This window comes from Bubalus kerabau, chromosome 13 (genome assembly GCF_029407905.1).
Source record: "Bubalus kerabau isolate K-KA32 ecotype Philippines breed swamp buffalo chromosome 13, PCC_UOA_SB_1v2, whole genome shotgun sequence".
NCBI lineage: Eukaryota > Metazoa > Chordata > Mammalia > Artiodactyla > Bovidae > Bubalus > Bubalus kerabau.
The window spans coordinates 34647980-34668337 of record NC_073636.1 but is presented as its reverse complement, the minus strand read 5'-3'; the positions used below and the strand labels follow the sequence as shown (position 1 = coordinate 34668337).

At 36.4% G+C, this 20358-nt stretch overlaps 1 protein-coding gene across 26 annotated transcripts in view; it reads right to left on the bottom strand.

Annotated features, from left to right (window-relative positions):
* Positions 1-20358, bottom strand: part of ZNF438 (zinc finger protein 438) — a 191102-nt gene that overhangs the window by 118021 nt on the left and 52723 nt on the right. For all 26 annotated transcript variants that reach the window (XR_008701505.1, XR_008701503.1, XR_008701507.1 and 23 more), the window contains one exon: positions 6625-6681. Coding sequence is in view for 1 of the 26 variants with exons in the window: in XM_055543986.1 (XP_055399961.1) it covers positions 6625-6681 (57 nt within the window). In the remaining 25 variants the exon portion in view is untranslated. The remainder of the gene's footprint in view (positions 1-6624; positions 6682-20358) is intronic.

The following is a 20358-nucleotide window of genomic DNA, read 5'->3' as shown; positions in this document are numbered from 1 at the left end:
CCATTCACTACCTGATGGAATTCAAGTTGCTTCCAGCTTGAGGCTATTATGAATAAACCTGCCATGGACATTTCTGTGCAAGTATGTGTTTAAACATGTTTTCATTTCTCTTAGGTAAACATTTAGTAGAAAATTGATGGATCATGCAGTATTAATATGCTTAACTTTATAAAACACTGCCAAACTGTTTAAATGGTTTATCATTTAGATTTCCTACCAGCAAAATATGAAACGTCCATTCTAACACTTTTCTTTTGAGTATTAGCTATTCTGATGAATATCCAATGGTATCTCATTGTTTGGGTTTACATTTTTCTGATGTCTAATGATGTTGAAGACCTTTTCCTATGCAAAACTGGCCATTTGTTATTTTCTTATGCCTAGATTTCTAACTGGGCTGTCATATTACTAATGAGCTCTAAGAGTTCTTTATATATTCTGGCCATAAGTCATCTGTCAGGCATATGTATTGTGAATATATTCTGTTTACAGATTGCCTTTTCATTTTCTTAACGATGTCTTTGGAAGAACAGAAGTTTTAAATTTTGAAGGAGTCCCATTTATCAATTTTCCTTTTATGGTTCATGCATTTTGGGCCCCCAAAAATCTTTGCCTATCCCAAGTTCACGAATATTTTCTCCTGCAATTTTTTCTTGAAGTTTTATAGTGTTAGTCTTTTATATTTAGATCCATGATTCTTTTCAAGTTATTTTTATATACAGAAGAAGTAAGGGTTGAGGTTAATTTTTTTACATTGAGTATTCAGGTGTTCCAGTACCATATGTTAAAAAGACTATCTTGTCCCCATTGAATTAACTTGGCATCACTGTCAGAAGAAGTCAGTTGACCATTAGTAGTGTGCATCTATTTCCAGATTCTCTATTTTATTCCATTGACGTATATGTTTACCTTAGACAAACACTGCCTTGATCACTGTAGCTTTAAAGAAGGACCTTTAAAATGCAGAGGAAGTCCTGAGATTAGGTACTAGAAACCTTCCAATATTGTTCTTGTAAATTTTTTTCTTTTTTCAGGTCCATTGTATTTTGATACAAATATTAACTTTCAATTTCTAATTTTTCATTGCTGGTATATAAAATTACAACTGATTTTGTGTATCTTGGTTATACCTGGTAGCTCAGCTGGTAAAGAAACCTTCTGCAATGCAGGAGACCCGGGTTCAATTTCGAGGTTGGGAAGATCCACTGCAGAGGAAGATAAGCTACCCACTCCAGTATTCTTACGCTTCCCTGGTGGCTCAGCTGGTAAAGAATCCGCCCACAATGTGCGAGACCTGGGTTCGATCCCTGGGTTGGGAAGATCCCCTGGAGAAGAAGGGAAAGGCTACCCACTCCAGTATTCTGGCCTGAAGAATTCCATGGACTGTACAGTCCCCATGGACTACATATACCCCTGTATAGTATTTTCTCTATACGTGATTATATTGTCTACAAATAAAGACCTTTTATTTCTATGCTGCCAATATGTATGTCATTTGCTTCTTTGTATTGCCTGTTACATACAATACAGGCAATAACAGGCAATACAATATATAATAATTCTCCGTTATAGAATTAGATGGTGGCTCAGATGGTTAAGAATCTGCCTGCAATGCAGGAGATTTGGGTTTGATCCCTGGGTCAGGAAGATTCCCTGGAGGAGGGCATGGCAACCCACTCCAATATTCTTGCCTGGAGAATCCAATGGGTAGAGAAGCCTGATGGGCCACAGTCCATGGGGTTGCAAAGCGTCGGACATGACTGAGCAACTTAGCAGCAGCATGGTGGAGATGGGCATACTTTTTCAACCTTTCTTCTCTCGATGCTTTTGGTTAAATTCTCACCGTTTTCAAGTTCACTGAACTTCTCTCCTGAAAGATCTAATCTGTGCTTAGTCCCATACTAGTACAATTTTCATTTCAAATACTGTATTTTTTTAAATCTCTAATGTTCCAATATTGTTTTTCTATATTTTATTTCATTTCTCATTATGTCTATCTACATGAACCATATTTACAATAGCTATTTTAAAGTACCTGTATGCTAGTTCTATCATCTGTCGTTTCTGAGTCTATTTCTATTGGCTCCTAGTTATGGGATTTTTCTCCTGCTTCTTTGTTTATCTATGATGTTTGATTGGATGAAATTCACTGTGAATTTTATGTAGCTGAATACTGGATTTCTTGTATTTGTTTAAAAAGTGTTGGATTTCTGGCAGTTGATACTTGAGGATTAATATGATTCTTTTGAGGCTTAGTTTTAAGTTCTTTTAGGGTTTGTATAGAGGAACCTTTACTCTAGGGCTTTTCTTACAGTGACCTGGTAATTTTTCATTTCTCATGAGATTGTCCTTGCAAGCTTTTGCAAGTTTTATCCTATGCATGCATGGTTTGGTGTTTACCAGATCTGCGGGGGCACCTTTATGTGTATTTCAGAAATTCTTTCTTTGTCCAACACTCACCTTTTTAAGAAGGTGAGATTTTAAATATATCAGGCTTTTCTATCCTGTATCTTTGTTAATTCCTTCCCTGTTCCATAGCAAGAGACAGGTATTTCACTTACTGAATTTTAAAGTTGAAAGGAAAACTAAGCTCCCTCCAAGAAACCTGCTGAGCACACCTTCCTAGGACAGGAAAGGCGAGAAAAAGGGTATTTCTTTAGTTTTTTTTTTTTAATTGAACACACAAAAAAATTACAAAAATTGAATACAAAAAAGTACTTATTTAATTACCCTTATTCTATTAATTGTATTGGTAGATACTGAACTAAAGCCCTAATATGAAGCCCTCACTAAAGCATTAAAGAGCTAATACATTTATTGAGGGGGGAAAAAAAAAAAAGAGCAGATGTTTGGGGGAAGGGTGAAGAGAGGTAAGTGAGTGGTAGAAGGCAAATGTTTCATCCAAGGCGACGTTGTGATGAACTAAGCTGGAGTATACCTGACAGTTGTAATAACATTAATCATCATAAACTATATCTAGAAAATTATGCTCACTACTGAAAATTGAAAAAGGCCACATATATAAAGATGAAAATATATGCCATCTGTAAATCTATCACTTAGAAGATTAACAACTGTTAACATTTGGCATGTGTCCTCACAGAGTTTGGCTAAGCATATACATGTATATACATACACACACATACACACACATCTTTGTTAATTTAAATTGAAATAATAGTATGGATACCACTTTTTAAATTTCCTTTTAATTATAAGCATAACTGAGAGTTGTGTGTTTATAAACATGATTCTACTTTTCTTTTTTTAAAAAAACTTTAATTAGTGTATAGTTGCTTCACAATATGTGCTAGTTTTTGCTGTATATAACATGATTCTTAAGTGGGGATGGGACAATGGTGAGATGAGGGAGGGACCTGCAGGACCCCATTCACCTCCCCCAGCCCCAGACCTGTCTTGACAAGCATCTACTCTGAACACACTTTCATTCCCTGCTGCTCAGAGTGGGGTCCATGGATCAGCAGCATTAGCAGTACCTGGGAGCTTGTTAGAAGTGCAGAACCTTGGGCCCCACGACAGACTTAATCAAAATCTACATTTTAACAAACTATCCAAGGGATTCATATATACACTGGGGTTTGAAAAGCTGAGGCTGATAAGCTTCAACTTGACACTGTCAGAGACAGAACCCACTGTCATTGGCAGCAGCCAGAAGTTTTGGTCCAAGAGTTCTATGCAGATCCATTAAGTTTGAAATTTTATTATACTTCTAAATAGAGATGTTGGACAGGGGGACATAGATAGGAGCCTGGAGCTCATGGGAAAGATTGAGGTAAAGAAATAAACAAGGGGGCCAGATGATATTTAGCGTGAAGGATACAGGAGATCACATAGAGAAAAAATGGAGAAAGCAGTCATGAACTGACTGAAGAAAGGCAACTTCCTGAGACTGAAGAAGAGGAGACTGCAAACGAGATTTTGTAATTGTATTTCTATGTTATGCTTTCAAGAGTAAGAAGGACTGGAGATTTAGAACCACAGAAGGACACAGGTGGAACTGACGGGTAAAAGTTACAGAGAGATCTCTGCCCAGTGTAATGAGCAGTATAATGAATAAGCTGGCAACATTCTCATTCCTCCTCAAAAAGCAACTAGAATTATTTTATATCTACAAACTACAAAATCCACAGCCAGCCATCATGATCTTCAAAGACCACCTTTCAAAGTCATGTGCAGTTCCCCTTCTGCCTCCCAGACTACTGATGAGTCTGGAGCACTCCATTTCACGTGCCAGCCACTCAATTACCCATCCCTGGCTTCTGGCGCGGGTCCTGGCTTCTGAATCCAAGTTCTCACCCCCACTAACCACTTCAAGTTGCCCAGCACTGACCAGGAGGCACACTGAGATCATGTTCCGCAGAGCTGCCAAGAGTTCTTGGCATCTGATCAATGGAGCACACAATGAGTGAGTGTTCGGCAATTAATCAGGTGACAGAGAACAACAACTGACAAGCTCAGGAGCCAGAGGATGAGCCAAGGCAAGGCTGGAACGGGGACCAGCAGACTCTACTCCACGCCTGCAACCCTGGGGGATTCTGCTCTAGGTCACCAGAGGGATTAGACATCCTTAACCCAGACAAGTTGCAGTAATGGGAAGTTTACCATGTGTCCTTGGACTCAGGGCTCCCTGGAAGCTGGTAACATTAGGAACCAGACTGTAGGTACTCAACACCATGGGCACAGAGTCGTTCTTCCTCACTCCCTCAGGGTTGGCCTGGAGACATCTGTTATCCTCTGACCTCATCTACGATGGGAATTCCAAACTAGCTCATAGGTGTTTGTAAGATTAAATGAGACCATCGTAAACAAAAAGTAAAAAGGGTACACAGCAAGTATGCAGTACCTATGTGCTACCTTCATTTATACGTTAGGTAAAATGACAGCCAGCCAGCTGAATGGTAAAGCATGTTTCCAGAAACAACATTTTTAATGCTCTTTGAGCACAGAAAAACAATAAAAAGACTTTTTTGTTTTGTCTGTGTGAACTATAATGAAATTTCAACTTGTCCTAAAAGAATGTTCCTCCCTTTTTAAAAACTTTCCTACAAAGGCTGGCACAAGTATGTTACATAATTAGGAAGTAAAGATGCAAATTCTATTGATATGATATTGATAACACCAATTCTGAAAAAATATCATCAAGCAAAAGAACTCTTCAAGGCCAATAATTATTCTGCAAAAGTCATTCAGGTCTGGGTCTGTTGTTTTAAATGTCTATCCTTTAAGTACAATATATTTCTATTTCCCTTGATGAAATTTAAGTTTAACTAAAATCACTAAAGTTGGCAACAGCAGCAGGAGACCATTTATAAGGCCAGCAGGGCTATTTAATTTTATTAATGAAAAGTTATATAATAGTTTCAGCAAACTACAGAGCTTCTTTCTTATAGTCCTTTAATATTTATATAAATTTAAAAGAGTTATACTGCTAGAGTTCATTTTGGAAACTGAGAATTTCAATTATCTGACAGCAATCAATTATTTCAGCTCAACTACAGAAATGGCTATTTAAGAGTTATGCTCAGCTTTATTCATACTCCTTCATGACAGGTCAACTGTGTCTAGCACTTGACCTAGAAGCTCAAGTAGCTATGACTGAACAAAACCACCCTAAAAGGATCTCAACTCCAAACCACTGAGTCACATCACTGGTGTTTTTGCTTCTAACAGATATACCACAGAAAAGAAAAACGCAGTAGTCTGTGAACAATGTAAGGGGCCTGCTTATATTAATAGAAAGAGCTGTACTAAATCACTGAAGAACACACACGTACCTTAAAGGAACTAAAAAGCAAGTCTATAACTGAGTTCAAGGAGATGTTCACGGACACCAGGTCAATGTCCAGAAAACGAAATCCCACCTCCCATGAACTGTAAAATGAAACCTATAGTCTCATATTTCCCTGCATCTCTATTGCATGGAATCTGGGTTTTTCTAAAAGCAGCCATTTTGATCTTTCAAACTGTTACACAGAAAAGCTACTCCTATAATTTTCTATAGAAGTATAATTTTCAAATAAATCTTGATTTTTTGGCTTTAATTAAAACTTTTTATCTTGGAATAATTTTAGATTTACAGGACAGTTGCAAAGGTACTATAAAGTTTCCATGTTCCTTTTACCAAATTCCACCTAAAGTTAGCATCTTACATTACCATGGTACATTTGTCACCATTAAGAAAAGGATGTTGGTACATTACTATTGACTAAGCTACAGACTTTATCTGGATTTCACCTGTTTTCCCATTAATGTCTTTTTTCAGTCCTGAGATCCAAGCCAGGGCACCACTTTGCATTTAATGATTTCTTTTTAGGACTTTAAGTTTTGAAATATGCCTAACTTGTTCATCTTATTAACAATGTTCTCATTATAATTATTACAGAAAATAAATCTAAGGCTCCCTGGAAAGTGTGATTTATTGGATATCAGAGAATGTTACATTAAATTCATGTAAACATGGTATTTATACTATTTTTACTGAGAAGAATAAAAGGTAAATTGCTTAAGTAAAATATACTCCTTTGCCTATTTTTGTCAGGAACCGATGCAATCAAATTATTTAATGTTTCAAATATATCTTTTCAAAAAATGCTTGGCACTTACCTATCTCTTAAGTCTCCATAAAAAGTCCTAAGATATGGTGAATCCTTTTCATTAGTCCTGTAATAGAATATAAATCAAATATAAATATTAAATATAATATAAATATAAAATGTTATCACAATCATATTCAGATAATCCATTTTTATCAAATATATGCAACAACTGTATTCCTTTCATCCCCAAATTTCACTCTAAATTATAGTATGGTATTTTTTTTAAGGTAAAGAACTAATGTGAGGAACAATTTCATAAATGTATTACATCTTTAGTTTAAAAATGAAGGCATGCAAAATTTAATACAAGTTTTAAGATGAATAGAAAATGTTCTAGAAAAAAAAGGAGTACCACAATGAATAAAACTGACTAAGAAGAATGCTTCACATTCTTTTCCATGTGCATAATGCTGTGGAAATTACTAACTGGTCACAAACAAGTGAATCACATTGAGGGCACAGCCTTGGTGAGGGGAAAACAGTAACCAGGAGTTAAGGATTAAGAGATTTTTGAGAAGACACGTGCCTGGTAAAGTATCCATGTGTGGCATTTTGACTGAGACAGTCCCAACTTATGTCCATTGTTGCAATGTCCCATTCAATTTATTATTTGTCTTGGATTTTCCACTTCCTGGTGACTTTCAATGACAGCATTATAGCAAGCCAGAACATTTACTTCCACGCTCTGCCCTGATCTCATTGAGCAGTGTGAGATGCCTGCGCCCTAAGCCTAGTTGTCAATTTAGCCTGTGGTTAAATGTGAAGACCCTGAGCAGTAACCCATTGCTGGATGGGCTGTAACTGACATCTCATTCACAGAGTCAGCATCTGAACCATGAGCAGAAAAGGCAAGTGCACTTGGACAGCAGTAGCCAAGGGACAGCTCAATCCTTCCTTCAGTCTTGGGTGGAGGTGGGAGAAATAGTCAGTGCTGCTGCCCCAGCTGTAACTACCTTGAAGGTATTAATTTAAGAAAAGCAGATGGAAAAAAATGTTTTATATACAATATTGATCTACAAACCATGACTCTTCATTTAGATCAAATGACTGGTCTTGAGATTAACAGTGCTCAGTTCTGATTACAAAGTATCTTGTTTACAAAGCTAATTGACAATTATTCTTCTCTTGGCTCTAATAGAGAAGAAATTCAGTTAAATGATGCCAGCTTTCTATCAGTTGTGAGGAGATATTAATACATCAAATAGAAGAAATCAGTTAATTCCAAAAATGGTTTGACTGTTTTCATCCAATTTATGGAATCAACATAGAGCCTTTGGAAGTTTATTCTGTACTATGTAATACACCTGACACTGCATAGCTGCTATTCCAATTCAGTTAAGAAGTTCAAAAACAAAGATAAAACTACAGTTAGTTCTCATTAGTCACAGTAACTAAGTTCTACAAAGTCATCATGAACACTAAATTCAGTTCAGTTCAGTTCAGTCACTCAGTCATGTCCAACTCTTTGCGACCCCATGAACTGCAGCACGCCAGGCCTCCCTGTCCATCACCAACTCCAGGAGTTTACTTAAACTCATGTCCATTGAGTCGGTGATGCCATCCAGCCATCTCATCCTCTGTCATCCCCTTCTCCTCCTGCCCCCAATCCCTCCCAGCATCAGGGTCTTTTCCAATGAGTCAACTCTTCGCATGAGATGTCCACAGTACTGGAGTTTCAGCTTTAGCATCAGTCCTTCCAATGTACACCCAGGACTGATCTCCTTCAGAATGGACTGGTTGGATCTCCTTGCAGTCCAAGGGACTCTCAAGAGTCTTCTCCAACACTACCGAGGAGAGATAAGAAAGCCTTCCTCAGCAATCAATGCAAAGAAATAGAGGAAAACAACAGAATGGGAAAGACTAGTGATCTCATCAAGAAAATTAGAGATACCAAGGGAACATTTCATGCAAAGAGGGGCTCGATAAAGGACAGAAATGGTATGGACCTAACAGAAGCAGAAGATATTAAGAAGAGGTGGCAAGAATACACAGAAGAACTATACAAAAAAGATCTTCACAGCCCAGATAATCACGATGGTATAATCACTCACCTAGAGCCAGACATCCTGGAATGTGAAGTCAAGTGGGCCTTAGAAAGCATCACTATGAATAAAGCTAGTGGAGGTGATGGAATTCCAGTTGAGCTATTTCAAATCCTAAAATGATGATGCTGTGAAAGTGATACACTCAATATGCCAGCAAATTTGGAAAACTCAGCAGTGGCCACAGGACTGGAAAAGGTCAGTTTTCATTCTAATCCCAAAGAAAGGCAATGCCAAAGAATGCTCAAACTACCGCACAATTGCACTCATCTCACATGCTAGTAAAGTAATGCTCAAAATTCTCCAAGCCAGGCTTCAGCAATACGTGAACCGTGAACTTCCTGATGTTCAAGCTGGTTTTAGAAAAGGCAGAGGAACCAGAGATCATATTGCTAACATCTGATGGATCATGGAAAAAGCAAGAGAGTTCCAGAAAAACATCTATTTCTGCTTTATTGACTATGCCAAAGCCATTGACTGTGTGGATCACAATAAACTATGGAAAAGAGTGAAAGAGATGGGAATACCAGACCACCTGACCTGCCTCTTGAGAAACCTGTATGCAGGTCAGGCAGCAACAGTTAGAACTGGACATGGAACAACAGACTGGTTCCAAACAGGAAAAGGAGTATGTCAAGGCTGTATATTGTCACCCTGCTTATTTAACTTATATGCAGAGTACATGATGAGAAATGCGGGGCTGGAAGAAGCACAAGCTGGAATCAAGATTGCCAGGAGAAATATCAATAATCTCAAATATGCAGATGACACCACCCTTATGGCAGAAAGTGAAGAGGAACTAAAACGCCTCTTGATGAAAGAGGAGAGTGAAAAAGTTGGCTTAAAGCTCAACATTCAGAAAACGAAGATAATGGCATCTGGTCCCATCACTTCATGGGAAATAGATGGGGAAACATTGGAAACAGTGTCAGACTTTATTTTGGGGGGCTCCAAAATCAATGCAGATAGTGACTGCAGCCATGAAATTAAAAGACGCTTACTCCTTGGAAGGAAAGTTATGACCAACCTAGATAACATATTTAAAAGCAGAGACATTACTTTGCCAACAAAGTTCCATCTAGTCAAGGCTATGGTTTTTTCCAGTGGTCATGTATGGATGTGAGAGCTGGACTGTGAAGAAAGATGAGTGCCGAAGAATTGATGCTTTTGAACATAAATTAGCAAACACCAAACTACTGCTCTTAGAGCAAACAAGGAGTTAGGTTCCTGTGAGCCTCTGCTACAACAGTTTCATCAATTAATCTCATCAATTAATCAACAAAACCTTGTGTTTTACATGTTTCTGTATAAAGACACTATATTTAATATATATTATTGATTCATTAACACTGAACTCACAGTCCATAGCACTAACTCATGCCTGAATAAAGCTTATTTAAGACATGTATTTTCTCTGTAAAATACATCACATAGTAGCCTTCTCGCACTTAGGAACACTGTATATAGCACTTCAACAGTGTGCCTTGGAGCTACTGTAAACAGTGAAATCACCAAAAAAGAAAAGAAAAAAGTGACACCCTGAAAGGTGTATACTGTGAGAGTGTGAGAGCTGAAATAAAGCTTTGCTTTACCTCAGCTGGGAACAAGTAGGTTGAGCAACTCAAATTTTCTGTTGCTGCTAAGTCACTTCAGTCGTGTCCGACTCTGTGCGACCCCATAGACGGCAGCCCACCAGGCTCCCCTGTCCCTGGGATTCTCCAGGCAAGAACACTGGAGTGGGTTGCCATTTCCTTCTCCAATGCATGAAAGTGAAAAGTGAAAATGAAGTCGCTCAGTCGTGTCTGACTCTTAGCGACCCCATGGACTGCAGCCTACCAGGCTCCTCCGTCCATGGGATTTTCCAGGCAAGAGTACTGGAGTGGGGTGCCATGTTACTATGGCCCTAAATAACTAGAAAAGGGCCAAGAATACTGCTTTGAGAGTTTCAATTAATTTTTTTGTGAGTAGGGAGAATCACAAAATGGAATTCATAAATAATGAGGAGACACTATATTTGATTTTACAATGATAACACAAACTTTGGTTGAGCACACTATCACAGAGTAAAAATCAATGTTCTTATTAATTTATAAAGCACAGAACAGAAACTAGCTTGAACATGGTTGTGATTAACACCTAATTCACAACCATACCACGTAAATGGCAATATATGACGTTTAAGTAGATGCAAACACATCCCACAATTATATTCACCAAAGACAGACAATTTACCAAACAACACTGACAAATATTTATATACACACACACACAGAGTTAAAGAAAGTGAACCAGAATATTTTTTGACAAATATGATGTTGAATAAAAACTACTCCAACGTAGCAATACATATTTTCTCTTTTTGCTATCAGTTCAGTTGCTTAGTCAAGTTCGATTCTTTGTAGCCCCATGGACTACAGCACGCCAGGTTTCCTTGTCCATCACCAACTCCCAGATTTTGCTATATATCTTAGAAATCTTTAAGGTTTTTAAGACTCAGTAAAATCATCAATAGCGTGGAATTTTTTTCAATTGAGCACTTTAAATACTGGCTTCATAATAAACATATGGACAAGAGGGAAGGGGGGATGGAGTGAATTGGGAAATCAGGATTGACGTTTATATACACTACTATGTATAAAATAACTAATGAGAACCTACTGTATACAGGGAACTCTACTCAGTGCTCTGTGGTGACCTAAATGGGAAGGAAATTCAGAAGACAGGGGATATATGTACATGTGTGGCTGGTTTACTTTGCTGTACAGTAGAAACTAACAATACAGAAAAGCATCTATACTCCAATAAAAATTTTAAAAATAAATATTGGCTTCATTTTGTTCAGTTAGTTGGAAATCTTTAATTCAGATTTAATCTACACAGAGAACCAAGGCTTTTTACTTAGATATGTTTATATTTTGTACCAGGATAAAATGGATTTCAAACGCTGACAATCTATTAACAGCAGCATCTAAATTTGGTAAAATGTTCAAAAAAGATTTCTAACTTTTTTGTCAGATACAACTTATCTGACAAGTTTTCTCTTGTAAAAATTTCATTGAATAAAGGTACTCTAAATAGAGTAAAAAAAGACCATGCCTATGAAAATATTTGGGCTAGAATATTTTCATGTTAAACTATTTAAAAAAATTAAAATTTACAATGATCTCAATTAAGTAGAATTTGCTTTAACTTACCAGGTACCTTAGTACCTACACAGATGTTCTACTCTCAAATTTAAAAATGTATGATTTACAGCAAGTAATAACTACTGAAAAAATAAACAATTTCAAGTTTGGTAATCAAAAATGAAACTGTGAAGACTACAATTTTAGGAAACAAAAATAATACAACCATGTTTCAAAACTACATTTCTTTCAGAAAAATACAGAGACCCAGGACTACAAACAAATTACGATGAAGAAACTAAATAATGTATATAAACTTTTACTGAGAATTCTATTTATGTTCTTTTTAAAGTTGAAAAAATTCAGCATGAAACAGTTTTGTTTTGCTTTGATATTTGTCTTGATGATTTGGGTTTTTTATATTAACATGGAAATATGTTAATATTTTTCAGAAAGAAATTTATTTTAAAATAACTTCTTCAGTCAGTTCAGTTCAGTTCAGTCACTCAGTCATGTCCAACTCTTTGTGACCCCATGAATCGCAGCACACCAGGCTTCTCTGTCCATCACCAACTCCCAGAGTTCACTCAGACTCATGTTGAGTCAGTGATGCCATCCAGCCATCTCATCCTCTGTCGTCCCCTTCTCCTCCTGCCCCCAATCCCTCCCAGCATCAGAGTCTTTCCCAATGAGTCAACTCTTCGCATGAGGTGGCCAAAGTACTGGAGTTTCAGCTTTAGCATCATTCCTTCCAAAGAAATCCCAGGGCTGATATCCTTCAGAACGGACTGGTTCGATCTCCTTGCAGTCCAAGGGACTCTCAAGAGTCTTCCCCAACACCACAGTTCAAAAGCATCAATTCTTTGGCACTCAGCTTTCTTCACAGTCCAACTCTCACATCCATACATGACCACTGGAAAAACCATAGCTCAAATAAAAATAATCTGTCAATCAACAAATAAAATCATATTATTTCATTATTTTTTAGTACTTATTTTCAGAAAGAATCTTCAGTTTGGGTAATAAATGGTTAACCCAACTGTGGTGGTTAACTTTATGTGTCAATTTGGCTAGTTTGATCTAACACTAGTCTACATGTTGCAGTGAAGGTCCTGTGGATGTGATTAACAATTACAATCAGCTAACTTCAAACAGATTATTCTCCATAACGTGGGGGACCTCATCCAAACAGTTTAAGGCCTTAACAGCAAAGACTGAACTTTCTCAAGGAAGAAGCAATTAATTCTGTCTCAAGTCCAACAAAGAAACCTTGCCTGAGTTTCCAGTCTGCTGAACTGCCCTGCAAATTCTGACTCAAGGTTACATCATCAACTTGTACCTAAAATTTCTGCCTGTTGGCCTACTCTACAAGTATCACACTTGCTAGCTCCCACAATCATGTGAGCCAGTTCCTTAACATAAAATCTCTTTCTCCCTATCCATCTTTCTTTCTATTTATTGGCTGTGCTGGGTCTTAGATGCAGAATGTGAGGCCATTCAGTGCCAGCATGCAAACTCTAGTTGTGGCATGTGGCCTCTTCCTGGACCAGTGATCGAACCTGTGTTACCTGCATTGGCAGGCGAATTCTTAACCACTCAACCACTAGGGAAGCCCTTTCTTTCTCTCTTTCTTTCTATTGTGTATCTATCATCTGTCTATCAGTCTAACTACCTATCATCTATCTATCGTGCACTCACAAAAGCTATGATAGCATAGACAGCTATATCTCCTGCTACTTGCATTTCTCTGCACAACCAAATACACTAGGTAAGAGACCATTAGAAGTATCAAGCACCTCCACCCCATGGAAGCTGCTCCCTGATAAAAGTAGAAAATGAACCAGTTTCATCTCAGGAAGCATGCAGTCAAATCACTAACAGTACCTTTAAAGAAGAATAAAACCTCAGATTTTAGGGCCACATCTTTCTATACCAGAATGATACCAGATAACCCAACAACCCAGGTTTTAAGGAACAAGGTTATGTCTTCCTTCTCTTTTTTATCACCGTTCTAACAGGAAGTCTGAGAAAGAGAAAGTGTTCTAAAGTGCTACTTGGCAAACATTTCATTTTGCTAAACAAACAATGTCTCAGAAGACATTGTCAGTCCTAAGTGCTATAAAGATGGCGAGAGAACATAAAAAATATGTTTTTTAATGCTTTCAATAATCATGTTTTCAGTAGTATTACTGTTGTCATTTGAGATTGCTACATGTGTAATATGGGATAAAAATGAGTGATTATGGGATTTTCTAATTCTATAATCACTTGAGTCTTTCAAAACCAGGATTCTTGGCATAGACAAAAGGAGATGTAAAAGGAAGATTCAATTGCACTGTAGTCCAGAGTTTTAATTGGAAGCATCAATATGAACATGTGAGGTATTTTATTGTATCTTAAATATGTGCATATAGTTCTGAGCTCTGATGACTGAAAAGGCCTACAAAGACCAAACCAGCATCACTGAGCATTCCTTAGAGACCAGAGCTTCTTAGAGAAATGGCTAATTCTGGAACTCACGAGCCAATTTCAAAAGGCTTCCACTGGGCAAAGATGGAATAATTTGAGCTTCATTAATGACAATGATTGAGATGGATTAAAACTCATCAAATATGTTTAATGCTAAGAATTTACTATTTTTTTTAAAAAATTGGTCACTTTCAAGAAATGATAGGGAACCAATTAATTATCTTAAAAACCATTAAGTCAAAGAAAAACCTCAAGAATTTGTCCTGCCTTTCCTTTATGAACTGTAATACCTAAATTCTTCCAACTAGGATAGCATTCGCAACACACACATCTAATGGTAATGAGTAAAAGTCTAACTGGCTAGGAGGGTATCAGCACAGCTTTAAAACAACAAGTGGTTTATATTAACCAAGGGGTGACCCTTAAGGGGTAGTAGTAGTCTTTTACCCTTAAGGTAAAAGAAAAAAAACAAGAAAATAAATTTGAGTACAGGCCTCCAAAGCTGTCCACTGAGGGAAATACCTTCACATTGTCAGTTCAGTCAAGTCAGTAAAAAATACATAAATAACTAAGGAAACAACATTAACCCCCAGCTCCAAGGTGATAAGTCCACAGAGTTGCTATGTGTTATTTAAATTTTCCAGTTTTCAACAAATATGGCAAAATGTGCAAAGAAACAGAAAACCCATTTGCAGGAAAGAAAACAGGCAATATAAATTGATTTTAAAGGGGCTAGATGTTAGACTTAACAGATACAGACTTCAAATCAGCTATTATAAATAAGTTGGGCTTCCCTGATAACTCAGTTGGTAAAGAATCCACCTGCAATGCAGGAGACCCCATTTGATTCCTGGGTTGGGAAGATGTGCTGGAAAAGGGATAAGCTACCCACTCCAATACTTTTGGGCTTCCCTTGTGGCTCACCTGGTAAAGAATCTGCCTGCAATGCAGGTGACCTGAGTTTGATCCCTGGGCTGGAAAGATCCCCTGGAGAAGGGAAAGGTTACCCATTCCAGTATTCTGGCCTAGAAAATTTCATGTACTGTATAGTCCATGGGGTCGCAAAGAGTTGGACACCACTGAGCAACTTTCACTTTCACATAGAACTAAAGGAAATCATGTAAAAAGAATTAAAAGAAAGTACAATGAATATCAATAAAGATAGAGAAATGATAAAAAAAAGAGCCAAATAGAAAATCTGAAATTGTACAATAACTGAAGAAGTACAATAACTGAAGTGGAAAATTCACTATAGGAACTCAACAGCATACATGAGTCAATAGATATTGTACAATTTGAAGGATGGGGAGAAAAAAATGAAAAGAGTGAATAGACCACCACAGAAAAAGAGAAAGGGGCAGAAAAAAGATTTAAATAAAGGCTGAAATCTTCCCAAATTTGATGAAAACATTAGTAATCTATACATTAAGAAGTTCAACAAACTCCAAACCAGATAAATATAAAGAGATATACACCCAGAAAAAGTATAATCAAAGTGTTAAGAAAAAAGAAAAAATCTTGAAATTAGCAAGAGAAAAATGACTCATCACATAAAAGGGATATCAATAAGACTAACAGCTGACTGACTTATCATCAGAAGCAGAAGAAACTAGAAGGCAGTAGGACTGAGTATTCAAAGTGCTAAAGATAAAAAACTGTGAATTAAGATCTTATGTCTAACAAAACTCTCTCTCATCTATGAAGGTGAAATCAACACATTCCCAAAAAAACAAAAACTGAGAGAATGTGTTGCTAGAAGATCTATTTAACAAGAAATACTGGAGAATTCTTCAGGCTGAAAGCAAATGACACCAAATGGTAATTTGAATCCACACAAAAAACAAGACTGCCAATAAAAGTAATTATGTAAAACTATAACTATACATTTCCTTCCCTTCTCTTAACTGATTTAAAGAGCAACTCAATAAAACAATAAGCATACAATTGTATTGTTGGGCTAATAAGATATAAAGTTTTATATATTTGATTAAAAAAAAGAAGCAGAGATGACAGCAAAGCTGCGTTAGAGAAGGAAATAACACCAGATGGTAATTTAAATCCACAGAATACATGAAGCAAATGAAAAATAGAAAAATTATTGTAGCTCCATAAATATGTACCTACTCTCCTTACTTCTCTTAGCTGCTTTAAAAGACTTAAGATTTTTTTTAAAGATTTATATAAAGTAAAAATTATAACAATATACTGTTGGGTTTCTAAAATATACAGACATACTATGAATAACAAGAGTAGCAAAATAGGGGGGAAAGAAACAGAGCTATACTAAAGTTTATTTTGCTGAAACTAGGTAAATATCAGAAGTAGATTCTTTTAAGATCTGTATAGAAAGTCCTAGAGCAAACACTAAGGAAATAATTCAAAATGTTTAATTTTAAAATTATTAAAGGAGCTAAGATACCACACTGGAAGAGATTTGCTTATTAAAAAAAAAGAACAAAGAAACGCATAAGACCTATGGAAAACAAAAAGCAAAATGGCAGGTTTAAATCAAACCATATCAATAATATTAAATGTGAACAGGTTAAACAATCCAACCAAAAGTTGGAGATTATCTCATTGCATTTTTAAAAACTGTACCATATGTTGTTTATAGGAGACACATTTTAGTTTTGATGAAAGTAAAAAGATACACAGTGACACATTATGCAAACAGCAACCATAGAAGAATCAGACAAAACAGACTTTAAAAGCAAAACAACAACAGCAAAGAAGAGCTGAAAGAATAAATAAACAATTCAAAAATTATAATGAGAGATTTCTTTATCCCATTTCAATATTAGATAGAACAACCAGGAAGAAAATCAATAGAGAAATAGAAGATTGAAATAAACTATAAGCCAACTAGACCTGCCAGATCTCTGTACACTTCACCCAACAACACAATATACATTCCTCTCAAGTGTCCATTAAACATTCTCTAAAACAGACCATACTCTAGACCATGAACTGCCTTCATAATTTAAAGTGATTAAAATCACGTCAAGAATGTTCTATGACCACAATGGAATGTGTATCAGAAATCAGTAACAGAAGGAAATTCTGGAAATTCACAAATACATGGAAATAAAATAATATACTGGTAAATAACCAGTGAAACAAAGAAGAAATCATAAAGGAAATTAGAAAATACCCTGAGATGAATGAAAGCTAAAATACAACATACCAAAATTCATGCAGTATAGACAAAGAAAGCAATGCTTAGAGAAATTTTATAGCTGTAAATGCAGATATTAGAAAAGAAGAATGATCTTAAATCACTAACCTATCTTACATCTTAAGAGCCAAGAAAAAAACCAATCTAAACCTAAGCAGGCAGGAGGAAGGATATAATATAGACTAAAGTGCCAATAGATGAAATAAAGACTAGAAAAAAGATAGAAAATCAATGAAAATGAAAGTTGTTTCTTTGAAAAGATCTCCAAAATTAACACCCTTTTAGTTTTGAAAGTGTTAGTTGCTCAGTCATTTCTGACTCTTTGTGATCCCATAGACTATAGCCCACCAGGATCCTCTATCCATGGAATTCTCCAGGCAAGAATACTGGAGTGGGAAGCCATCCCCTTCTCCAGGGGATCTTCACAACCCAGAGATCAAGCCTGGGTCTCCCACATTTAGTTAGAGTGACCAAGAAAAAAATGGCAGAACACACAAATTACCAGAATCAGAAATGAACAAAAAGACATTACTATTAGCCATACAGAAATAAAACGTATCACATAGGCATACTATGAACAACTGTAAACCAACAAATTGGATAATTTAGAAGCAAAGAACAAATTCCTAGAAATACACAAAAAACTAAAACTTACTGAAGGAAAAACAATCTCTGAATAAACTTAAAACGAGTAAAGAGACTGAATTGGTGATTAAAAACACTTCTAACTCAGAAGGCTTCACAGGTGAATTCTGCCAAACATTTAAATGAGAATTAATACCAATCATTGACAAATTCTCCCCCCCTCAAAAAAAAAAGGAGATAATACTTCTATGAGGCCAGCAGTACTCTGATACCAAAACTAGAAAAAGATATCATGCAATAACTACCAATATTCTTTATGGCTACAGAGGCAAAAATCTTCAACAAAATATTAGCAAACTAAAATCCAGCAATATACAGAAGTATTATAGAAGACAACCAAGTGGGATTTACCCTAAGAATGCAAGGTTAGCTCAACACACACAAAAAAATCACTCTATCAACCATACAAATAAAAAATAAAAACCACATGATCATATCGACAGACAGAAAGGGTATTTCCCAAAATCCAATACCCTCTTGTCATAAAAAGCATTCAACAAATCAGGAATAGAAAAACACTCAATGTATCCCTCCTAAAACTAGGAATAAGAAAATAAAGTCCTATTTCTTACCATTTCTACTCAACATTTCACTGCAGGTTCTAACCAATGCAATTAGGTAAGAAAAAAAAACCTCAGCACCCAGAGTTGGAAAGGAATAAGTATAACTGTCCCTATTCATAGAAAAAGCTGGCTTAAAACTCAACATTCAAAAAACTAAGATCATGGCATCCAGTCCCATCTCTTCATGACAAATAGATGGGGAAATAATGGAAACAGTGAGAGACTTTATTTTCTTGGGCTCCAAAATCACTGCGGATGGTGACTGAAGCCATAAATTAAAAGATGCTTGCTCCTTGGAAGAAAAGCTATGACCAATCTAGACAGCAACCTAGACAACCTAAAAAACAGAGATATTACTTTGCCGACAAAGGTCCGTCTAGTCAAAGCTACGGTTTTTCCAGTAGTCTCATACAGATTGAGAGTTGGACTATAAAGCTGAGTGCCAAAGAATTGATGCTTTTGAACTGTAGTGTTGGAGAAGACTCTTGAGAGTCCCTTGGACTGCAAGGAGATCAAACCATTCAATCCTACAGGAAATCAGTCCTGAATATTCATTGGAAGGACTAATGCTGAACCTGAAACTCCAATGCTTTGGCCACCTGATGCGAGAACTGACTCATTGGAAAAGACCCTAATGCTGGGAAAGACTGAAGGTGGGAGAAGAAGGGGACGACAGAGGATGAGATGGTTGGACAGCATCACTGAATCAATGGACATGAGTTTGAGCAAGCTCCAGGAGTTGGTGAAGGACAGGGAAGCCTGGCGTGCTGCAGTCCATTGGGTCGCAAAGAATCAGACACAACTGAGCAACTAAACAACAATTCAGAGATAATATGATTTTGTAGAAAATTCTAAGGAATCTACTAAAAAAAATTAAACACAAGTCACCAGGTTCAGCAAGGTTGCAGGATCCAAAAATAAAATAAAATTCAATCTATTTGCATACAACAGCAATGACCAAATCAAAAGTGAAAGAATGAAATTAAGAAAACAGCTGCATTTACAATCACATCAAAAAGAATAAAGTACTCAGAAGGCATATATTTAACAAAGATAGTATAAGACTCTCTCACTGGAAACTACAAAACATTATTGGAAGAAATTATAGACAAAACATGCTATATTCATGGGTTATTAAGAATTAATATTGTTTGGATGTCAATACTCCCAATTCATTTATATATTCAGCACAATTACTACTAAGATCCAAGCTGCCTTTTTCTGCAGCTATTTAAGAAAAAATTGATCCTAAAACTAATTCAGATATGCAAAGAACTCAGAATAGCCAAACAAGCATAGAAAAAGGAGAACAGAGTTGGAAGATTCACATATCCCAATTTCAAAACTTACTATATAGTTGCAGTGATCAATACAGTACGGTACTGACACAAAGACAAGTATGTAAAACAATGGAAGAGAATTAAGGATTCAGAAATAAACTCCTACATTTATAGCCTATTTTGACAAACTGTGCTATCCAAAACAATGGCAAGGTACAGCCTCTTCAACAAATGGTGTAGGGATGACTGAATATCCACATACAAAAAATCATAACAATGTTGGACATTTTCTTGCATAAAAATTAATTATAAATGAATCTGAGACTTCAAATTAAGTGCTAAAACTACAAAACTCTGAGAAGACAAAGAGCAGTAATTCTTTACGGTCTTGGATTAGGCAATGGTTTGTTAAATATGATACCATAAGTACAAGTGACAAAAG